The following is a 10346-nucleotide window of genomic DNA, read 5'->3' as shown; positions in this document are numbered from 1 at the left end:
CTCTTTCTTACATGTATCAATTAACTAAGACTTGATTAAATTTTAGTCGACTGAGACCTAGCCACGTCCTACTATTTATATGAGCTGGCATGCAGTTCATTTGATCATCACACCCAGATCATGCAGATTTTGATGGTTCAGCCATGCAGGAGGTACCAAACCATACCAAGTTCATGACTTCTGTGCCGCGTGCTTCCTAGAATCTTGTTTGTGCTTCATATAATCGGTACCACGTGATTGTACGGAAATGATGGGATTGTCAGTTGTCACGGTCTCACCAACACTTTCAGTGTCCAACCCGGGCTAGTAATGCCTTGAGATCGATTGTTTTCACGGTGGCCTTTCTAATTCCTGCAGCACGCGCTGGTCTGCGGCATGGCATGCAGCAGGCAAGCAGATCTGGCAAAGAACCGAGCCAGTCTTGCACAGTCGCGGTGGATTGGATGTCAGTCAAAAGAGCCGTTATTTGCGGTTTGGTGACCTTCCAGAGTGTGCTACTCCCTCCGTCCCATAATATAAGAGTGTTTTTAACATATTACGAGACAAAAAGAATATTTTGTATCCCCAAAATATAAAACACCCTTTCTTTTCACGGATGGAATATAAAACACCCTGGTTCTGCTAAAGGAAGCCATGGCACCCATTTAGGAAACAGCTAGCTCTAGAATAGTAAAAGTGCTCGAGTATCACACAAAAATAGACCCTAGACAGAGACAAACAGTTACAAATATAGAGTGAATATAATACGCCACCAGGCCAAGATACACAGAAGAAAAAAATATATACATCAACATGACGACATGTTCTAATATTGAATTAGTACAAAGGTTTGCAAACATATTGTGATGCCAATAGCCTACAAGTGAGGGGCTTGAGACTTTGTGGCGAATCCAACTACCGCAGAACATTGGAAGCCGGTTAGTTGATTGCCATGACCAAAGAGTTCTTCACAGTCGTGTCCCTGAATTAGGCACCCCTGAATAAGAATTGGTAAGCCATTATTTGATTACAGCCTTTAGTCGTAAGCAACCTAATTTAGAGTTCAGAGCATACCTTCAGATAAAGCATGACTATCATTTTTGTTTCGAAGGGACTGTACGTGTCACAGTCGACACCCCATCCACAAATTTCGTTCGGAATATCACGTTGGCGTTGTTGAACATGCCCTCTTTTAGCGACACAACTATGAACTGCAATGACCAAATTTGAATCGTCAACTGAAAGGATGAAACAATGTTCCCAACACACACATACAGACGGTAACTGAACATGAGTCATGACAAGATTGCACCATCTAGAGGAGCAAGATTACCTGGGACTGTGGAAAATGTGCCTTTATCATTCTACCAATGTTTTGGGTATGGCTCAGATCAAGGGCGGCATCAACCTGCAGTACAGGGACATCCAGATCAGTTGAAAAGGAACATTATTATTAATTTGATTTTTATTCTGTGTATCAAAACAACTTGCAAATACCTCAAACATAGAGCATATGGGACTAAAAAGAAGAAACATGGTAGAATCATCTTGCTCAAACTCAAGAATTTACATCTACAGCAAATGTGGCATGCCAGGAACAAAGGTTCCAACCAGACAGAAGAGGGACTTCTAGATAAACCAGTCTATCCATATGAGCATGAAATGAAAAATATTGGCCTGATTCTTTTTGAAAGCTAGTGTTGGTAATAATCAAACTTTTAGGTCCATATCACACTATATGTTAAGATCAGAATCACTGTATCAAGCAATGGAGATCAAACATCACAATAACATGCAATGGTGCACTATGGAGTCTATGCAGTATCAGACTATCAATCTTCCCAATCCATATCATGGTATACTTTCCACCATGGTCTAGAAAAATATAAAACAGCAAACTAAATGTTTGCAGCCAGGTGTCATGGAATCATGTTCAGGCCAGTAATAGTTGTTTTAGTCTTAACTGTTAACTGATCATTTCCAAAATCCAAACATCATAAAATGCCTGATCATAAGACAGATCAAGTTCCAGCCAGCCTTGAAGCTGATTTTGAGTGTCAGTGAACTGTCTCTGTAAAATCTGTTATGTGATTTCGAGGAACACTGCATCGCAGTCTTGCTAATCTTAATTGGCTATGCTAGTTTGTAGTATGACCAGCCAGATTAGAGATGGTGGTAACCGGTAAGCAATTGAAATACAAAATCACATGCAGACATACCTCATCTAATATGTAAAGCGGCGCAGGTTTAAAAAGAAGTAACGCCAGAATAAGACTAAGAGCAAGAAGGGACCGCTGTCCTCCACTAAGTTCAGACAAAGATTGCTTCCAGACTGTTCCAAATGCCACCCGAACTTCAAGACCATCCAAGAAGGTACCACCTTCAGGAGGATCAAGTTTTGCCATTGTACCAGGTAGAAGAGTACCAAATATAGACCCAAAATCCCTACAGGAGCAGAGGTTAGTTAACTTTGTACATTTGTGAGTAAAGAGAATACTATCATTACAGAGTATGAGCAATATTCATGCAGTGGTGCATCTGCTGGGAAAGATTACAGAAAGGTTACTTACTTGTTAACTTTGAGCCATGTAACTTTCAAGGTCTCTTTCTTCTTCTCATCCAACTCTTCTATCACTTTCTTGATTTTTGACTTGTCATTCTGAAGATGACAACAAAAGGTATATTGCATGCTGCTACCAAAATTAATCCCAGGTTATCAAGAAATTTAGATGTGCAAGACCTACCTCGATAATATTTTTCTTCGATATCAAATCATTGTATTCATCCTCTGCCTTCTCAAACATTGCCATAACTTTCTTATTGACCCTCTTCTCAAGACTGCATTTGACAGTGAAGTAATAAGTCAGTTCGTTGCATTGAAAATTAAACAGCTGATAAGAGAACAACTATCCAGAAACATTAGATGTACTTGCAATTTTCCTTATTTCACTTTTTTTTAGATAGAAGATGTACCCAGATTGCTGAGCTTGGAGATTATCAAGTTCTTCCCTCGCCTTGTGTGGTTCACACGATGCAAAGTCGTAATCTGTACCACTTTTTCCGAACAATTGTTTCTCAGTTGCAATCCAACTGTACTTCTCCATTAGCTTATCAACCCTTGAAGAGCAATCCTTCTGCTCTATCTCCATCCTCTTAACCTGTATGATATATTAAGAAGTTAAAAAACAGTAAGTTATAAAAGCAGAAATATTCACCATCTACACAATCAGAACAGTATTAAAAAACATCAGTTATAAAGTAGAAATATGCACCACATACCCAGTAAGTACAATACTGAAAAAATTCAGTTATAAAGCAAAAATATGCACCAGAGATTAGACCCAATAAGTACCTCATTTTCCATTTTCTTCCTTTCGACATTCGAATCACCCAGTAGCTGCTGCAGTTTTTGCTGCTCTTTGGAGATGCTGTTTATTTGTGAGTCACATTCCTTCAGTTTGGAGCGACCAATATTGAGCTCAGATTCAGCTTGGTCATACTCTAGCTTTGTGGCAGCAACCTGCATGTGATCAGTGAAACAAAGGGAAATACTTTAATTAATGAAATGTAACGCCTGGTAGTTAAGTACAAATAAGCCATTACACCGCATATTGAACTACCTTGCTCTTATGTGTGCCCCAGGTTTCAGACAGCGCAGTAATCTGAGCTTTCGAAGTTATCAATTGCTCTTCAAGCGAAGCAAGTTCATTAGCAACTGCATCTTTCTCCATAATAAGCCTCTCCCTCTCGCTTTGATAAGCCTATTCAGGATAAGCAAACATAGAAACAACAGATATGTTATTCATTAAACTGCTGGGATTAATGCTCAGGACTGAACTAAAACTCAGAATGAAGTTGTGAACATAATATAATACATAAAATTCAGTAGTCACCAGGCACACTATAGTCCAAATATATTCTGCACAGTGTTAAAGAAAGCATTTTAAGCCTAAGTGGTAGATTAATCCATTTTAAAAAAATGGACAGAACTTGGCTGTTTTTGAACTACTTCTGTTTGGCTGCTTGCGCAATAATGGCAATATGCCATTTATCTTATTATTAGGGTCCGTTTGGGAACTATTTCCTTCAGATTCTGGCAACATGATCTCTATTAGGCTATATCTATTTGAACTGAACTGCATTTTAGTTGTTATTTTGCTTGCTGTGTGAACCAGATGAGTGATGTGTATTTGCTATGGTATGAACTGCATTTTAGATGCTATTTCAATTATCTATGTGCTATGTTTCCTATTTTCCTGTGCATATTATTCAAAAACAGTCAAATTCTGGCCAATTTTAAAAAATGCTTAAGCGTGCTTAAGCGCGTCCAATGCTGGCCTTACGCTTTCCACTTTTTTGAACATTGATTCTGGACCAATAACAGGACGGTACCCTGCAAACTTACACGCATCTACACCAGGAGCTTGTGTTTGACTAATGGCAGTCAACGGAATTTATAATCTTTAACAATAAGCAGATTAATGAAAGTATCTCAGTTATCTATATCTAACAGAACATGCATGTCATAAAATAACCGGACAATCCATTCGTGAAAGAAAAGGACAATCCTATAAAAGAACACTACTGACCATAAAGAAATCATTCTAGAGCTAGAAGTTAGATAATATTGCAAGTGACAAATGCAAATCACCTATGGCAAAAACAGAGTCAGAAAACCAACCTTTAATTGCTTCGACATGGCCTGCATTTCCGATTTCAGTGACTTTATCTTTTTTTCTAGAGCTTTGAGCCTACCTTCACGTTCACTGCCATAAGTCTTAATTGTCTTTTCCAAATCAGAAACAGTGGATACACATTTTTTATGCTCCACTTGTTTTTCCTTCAATTCTTCTTTTGATTCCTGGAGTTCTTGCTCAAGTTTCTTCACAAGTTCACCTAACTAAAGTACAAATAGAACAATTGTTGATCCAATTTGAAGCTGAATGTGGTAAGGTAACCATATTGGTGGCATAAAAATAATAATACCTTGTGATGTTCATTTTGTTCAACTCTGCTTTGAAATAATGACAGATCATATGATTTGAGTTCAAACTGAGATTTCAACTCAGCATACTTTTTATGCAGAGGCAGGAGCACAGCAATCTGCAAAACAAGGTAAATCAAAATATCTACTTATCAGACAATTGTAAAGCATTCCATTAAAAAGAATCAATCTAACCAATGTTATGATGCCAATGTATAACATGTTTATACCAATGAAGAGAGATAATTATCAGTACTAAACAAACAAAAACTAATGTGTGTTTAATGTACAATGCATGATCAATTAGATTTTAATTGGTAGCACCATAAATTAATTTTCCTTCTTGACCATCGTGTATACATGCTAATGTCATTTATTTCTTATGTTGCAAAACCAAAGTTTTACAAACTTTCAGTTCACAGATGAAGGCAGATATTTAACAGCAAAATGTGGTTTGTAGAGAATATTGTAGTATCACATCACATAATCACATAACATAAGAAGATCCCGGATCATGAAGAGTACTATAAATACATATGTACTCAAAAGAAAACAGGATAGCATGTAGTGGCATTGCATTAAGTGAATACCTTCTGTTCAATAACAGAGAGCCTGTCCTCATGTTCAGAGAGATCAGCCTCAGCTTTAGCTAATTCATGGAGTTTCCTTAGCAAGTCCCCGCCACCTCTGTAGTGTTTATCTCATCAGATTAGTAGATAAAATGACAACAAATCCAATATACTTGTTTTGTTTTCTGAAAGTAATCTAGCTTGTCTCCAGAAAATACAACTATAAGATGCCAAAGATGCCCAATATCTGCTCGAAATTTTGACTATGACCAACAAGTACCAAAAAAATAACGCCTGATGAACATGTCTGCCTACCCTAGAGCCCCTTAAGAATGCTAAGGAAAAACAACTGTTTTTAGAAAAAGTCTAGATCACCCCCCTGAGGTTTTGGGGCCAAGTCAACATAACCACTTGAGCTTCAAAACCCTCTTAGCAGCCCCTAAGCAGTTGAATCCCATTAAAATGATCCCAAAATATATCGTTCTGAGTGTGGTTTTACCACCATGACAGGCGGGGTGGTTGACAATTCAGCATGTGGCACCTACTTGTCCGCCACATCATCTAAAAAGCTAACAGGTAAAAGAAATGGCCCAGGTAAAATTATTCCTATTTTAGAAAAAAGTTCCCAGGATGACAAAAGAAATTCATTTGTTTCCTAATTTTGAAATTTCAACACAACAGGTAAAATCTGTTCCAGAATCAAAAATCTGATCAATTCATATTTCCAAACAATTCGAAAAGTATAGTTTTTCCGTTTTGGAATCCTTTAAAAATTATTAAAATTACAGGCTTTTTGTAAATTCAACTTAAAAGTAAACTAATTTTCCTGACTTATTTTGTTTCCTAACATTTTACATGATGTGGAGGTGACATACCACCTCCTCAGCCATGTCACCTACCACAGTGCCAAAACCGTCTCGGGGGTTATTTAAACAGTAGTCAATTCCTTTGGGGCTACTTTGACAGTTTTAAAGCCGAGGGGTGATAAAAGAAATGTACTACATGATCCGAAACAACAGGAAGGCAAAGGAAAGGAACACCCATTTCAAAATTCATCTGAAAATAAATCAGATGCATACATTAACACCAAGTGAAATGTGAAATGTGACATAATATTACCTGCGACTACCTCCGGTCAATAGCCCACTAGGCTGGAAAATGTCACCTTCAAGAGTCACACTTGTACTGCCAACTTCCCTATTAAAGGCAATCTATAACAAGAGAATCAACTGTATCAGTAAGAACCAACACTGAATATATATTATACTTGGATAGGCAGACTCAATTAGAACTAGAATGACTAGAACATATTTCTGAAGAAAGCTACATTACCTCCTTTGCTGCCTCCATATTTCGACATACAAATGTCGAGCCAAAGACATAAGCCATAGCATTCTGCAATAAGGAATCTCTTCAAAATTTAAGATTGTTGATATAATGAATGACAAGGCATATACATAGTGCAGAATACTGTAAAAACTAATACAAATTATACAATCATAGGATGAAAATACTAACCTTTACTTCTTCGTCATAGCCAACCAATTCTAGAGCTAATGTTACATTTTCAGCTCCAACCTACATACATACAAATCAGTATAACATTCTCAAAAGTCAGCAAAAAGGTTATATCCAACGAATGAAAACAAAACATTCACTGACCATTCTACGAGCCGCCTGCTGGACTCTATCAGGTATAGTGCCTGTATGGATTTTATTCAACGGTATTATGGTTACCCTCCTTTTGAGCCCTCCGTTTTGTAGGAGCTGCTTTCCTGTGGTTTCTGTGTCAACAACCACATTATATAGCCTGCCTCCAGCAGCAACCTGCATAATTTGACTAGGAATTAAACTGATGCATCCAAACCAGTTCCTTCACTGAAAGGGGAAATCAACTTCAGAACCAAAATGAGGAGTTTGCTGAAACAGACCTCCAATGCTGTTGCCGTGGAGCTATCCTTTATCTTAATAAGCCGCGCAACTACTCCTTTGACTTTTGATCTATCAAATTTTTTGACAGGATCTTGATAGCTGAAGTTCACATTGCCCAGCTCACCAGAAAGTGCACGAACTTTGTCCTTCAATTTTTGAACCACCTCTACCTCTGTTGATCGATCCTATGAATGATGGAAGAACACAAAGAGTGATGAAAAACAGTTCCCAAACATTGCTTACCCGTTAAGGAACTTCTAAAATAGTAATATGCACCATTTATGCCACAGGAAAATGATCTTTTTTGCATACCTTTTGCAGAGCTTCCATCTGGCCCTCTCCGTAATTTATAGACCCCATGGATGCCTTGATAGCATCCAAGTCTTTTGTCCTAGCTTTCAGCTCTTTCTCAGCTGCAGTAGCTTCATCACGCTTGGATTTCATCTGAGCTTTCTTCTCTTTCAGCTCCTTCTCAGAATGGCTTATTTTTGTCGTCAACTGCTTTAGTCCAGATTCTGCCTCTCCAACAGCAGCTTTTGCATCTCTAAGTTGATCTTCTAGGCATTTCTTCTCATTCGCACTGCTTTTTCCTGCCAGCACACCCTGTGTAAAGTAGAATTTAGTATCCAGGAACTCAAAGTCAAGTTGTCAGTTTATACATTCTATAATTTGCAAAAGTTTGCATACCTGATATTCTTTCTCGCTATCATCTATCTCCTTTGTCAGATCCTCTGCTCTCTTACTCATATCAGATGCACCGTCCTCTGCATTTTTTACAGCTGCATCTCTTTCAACAATAGATCTCTTGATGTCCTCAATGTTCTTCAGGATCTATAAACAGATGGCATATATGCCACACTGTAAGTATTTTGGAATAAATGTGGGTACTGAGGGACGTGAAAATAAATAATGCATTACCTTTTCAGCAGCCTTTTCCTCTGACCTTAGAGTTTCCTCTTGATTATCCATCAGAGAAGTTTCCTTAATAAGTGCATGTGAGAGCTTATCCACTTTATCTGACAAAACCTTCATCTCACCGCCCAGTTTGGCTTCTTTTTCAGCAGTTAAGGTAGCTATGTTTTTGTCCATTTCATCTATGTCTGCTTTTAGCTTTTCTGTGCTTTCATCCAGTTCAACAATCTTTCCCTGGATTTGTTTGACATCACTGAGTGCACTTTCTCGCACCTTCTCAGCTTGAACAAACTCATATGCAATACAGAATCTTTTCAGTCGGTCAAGTTCAGTGTTACCATTGGCCCATTTCATGTACTGGCACCTCTCTTTCCTAAGTTTCTCTAATGCAGGAAGGATTTCATCATCAAGAAGTTTATTGATCTCCTCAACTTTGTTCTGCTTCTTCTCAAGTGTTTTAAGAGCAGATTCCTTCTTCATTTCATACATCCTTGTGCCGGCGGCCTCTTCCAACATGGAAAGAATTTCTGGAGGCTTCATGTTCAGCACTTTCGTGATACGTCCTTGCATAATTAGAAAATGGGGATTGTTCACGTTAAGCTGCACAGAGTGGAAAAGAGTCTGCACCCGGGAAGGTTGTGCAAGATGGCCATTTATAAGGTATTTGTTCCGTCCACCAACTACAATCTACAGATACAAGAGAGTAGCTTGTCAGTATTCAGTAAAGCTGGAGGCACTAATGGTCCACAACAGAAACACTACAAAGATTAAGAATCCTATCAAAAATTAAATAAACTGCAGATAGCGACTTAAGTTAAAGCAGATCCATGCACAATTATGTGAATTAATTAGAAAATTTGACAAGGCATTATTGCCTGTTAGTGGAAAACATTCTTCCGCATAAATACTGGAATGCCAAAAGTCCGCAACGACCTAAATCTAGACCATATCCATAGTACAAAACTCCTAAAATCCTTTCTAAAATCCACCTCCAGTCAGTATCACGATCTCGAGAACCAACGGGCAGACGGACAACAACTCCCGACTGAACAATTAGCGTCAAATTTGAACCACTAAGGACAGAAGTGTAAGGGACGCACCAAATCCCCTTCAGAAATTCACCCACGGAACCCAATCACACGCATAGGGAGGCGTCAAAAGGACAGGCGGGCAGCGCAAGTCGGGGCAGGGGGGTGGGGATGCGTAACCTGGCGCGTGACGGTGATCTCGGCCGAGTCCTCGTAGCCGAGCGGGGAGCGGGCGCGGTCGGAGTTGTCGAAGACGATGGAGACGGTGGCCTTGGTGACGCCGGCCTGGCCCTGCTTGTAGACGAGCTCCTGGAGCGAGGCGGCGCGCACGGCGCGGAGGTCGGTGATGCCGAGCACGAAGCAGATGGAGTCGAGGATGTTGGACTTGCCGGAGCCGTTGAGCCCGGTGATGGCGTTGAACAGCGGGTCGAACCCCGGCACCACCGTCCGCCCCGCGTACGACTTGAAGCCCTCCAGGCAGACCTCCTTGATGTGCATCTCGCCGGCCGCCGGGGGCGTCGCCGGCGGGAGATCCGGCTAGGGTTTGGGGGGTTCGAGCGGGAAAGTTTTCGGGGGGGCGGGGGATTTTCGGGATGGGGTTTCGAAATGGTTTCCGCCGTGTGGAGTGGACTGGCGACTGCTAGTGGGGAAGTAGAGGCGAGGGAGAGATGGCGACGGGCGGGTGGTATCATATGCTCCTGGGCTGAGATGGTAACATGGGCCTTTGGTTGGGCTTCGCGTAAGGCGTTTGTTCTCTGTTTTTCCTAGACTTGTTTTTGCTTGATCAAAAAAAAATAGAGTCGTTTTTGCGAAATCACATTTTTGCGGGGTGTTTTTTCTGACTTGTTATGCTATTTCTATAAGAGAATCTTCAACAGGTTCCAGTATATCCTCTCAAGCTGGTCATAGTGGGAGTAACTTAACTAGTAACATAACGCATAC

At 39.9% G+C, this 10346-nt stretch overlaps 1 protein-coding gene across 1 annotated transcript; it reads right to left on the bottom strand.

Moving 5' to 3' along the window:
* Positions 1 to 710: 710 nt before the first annotated feature.
* On the bottom strand, positions 711 to 10037 carry LOC123079995 (structural maintenance of chromosomes protein 2-1). Its single transcript, XM_044502850.1, has 21 exons — positions 9585 to 10037; positions 8383 to 9063; positions 8152 to 8295; positions 7777 to 8067; positions 7464 to 7649; positions 7195 to 7359; positions 7051 to 7110; positions 6865 to 6927; positions 6652 to 6743; positions 5554 to 5650; positions 4966 to 5082; positions 4661 to 4879; positions 3600 to 3740; positions 3332 to 3499; positions 2953 to 3137; positions 2724 to 2817; positions 2550 to 2638; positions 2199 to 2424; positions 1313 to 1387; positions 1054 to 1190; positions 711 to 976 (listed from the first exon to the last, which is right to left on the bottom strand). Exons 1-20 carry the CDS (start codon positions 9900 to 9902, stop codon positions 1074 to 1076), a joined length of 3528 nt encoding a protein of 1175 aa, XP_044358785.1. The 5' UTR covers positions 9903 to 10037; the 3' UTR covers positions 711 to 976; positions 1054 to 1073.
* Positions 10038 to 10346: the final 309 nt, after the last annotated feature.

This window comes from Triticum aestivum, chromosome 3D (genome assembly GCF_018294505.1).
Source record: "Triticum aestivum cultivar Chinese Spring chromosome 3D, IWGSC CS RefSeq v2.1, whole genome shotgun sequence".
Classification (NCBI taxonomy): domain Eukaryota; kingdom Viridiplantae; phylum Streptophyta; class Magnoliopsida; order Poales; family Poaceae; genus Triticum; species Triticum aestivum.
Note: the sequence above shows the minus strand (reverse complement) of the source record. Positions and strands in the feature narration are given on the sequence as shown.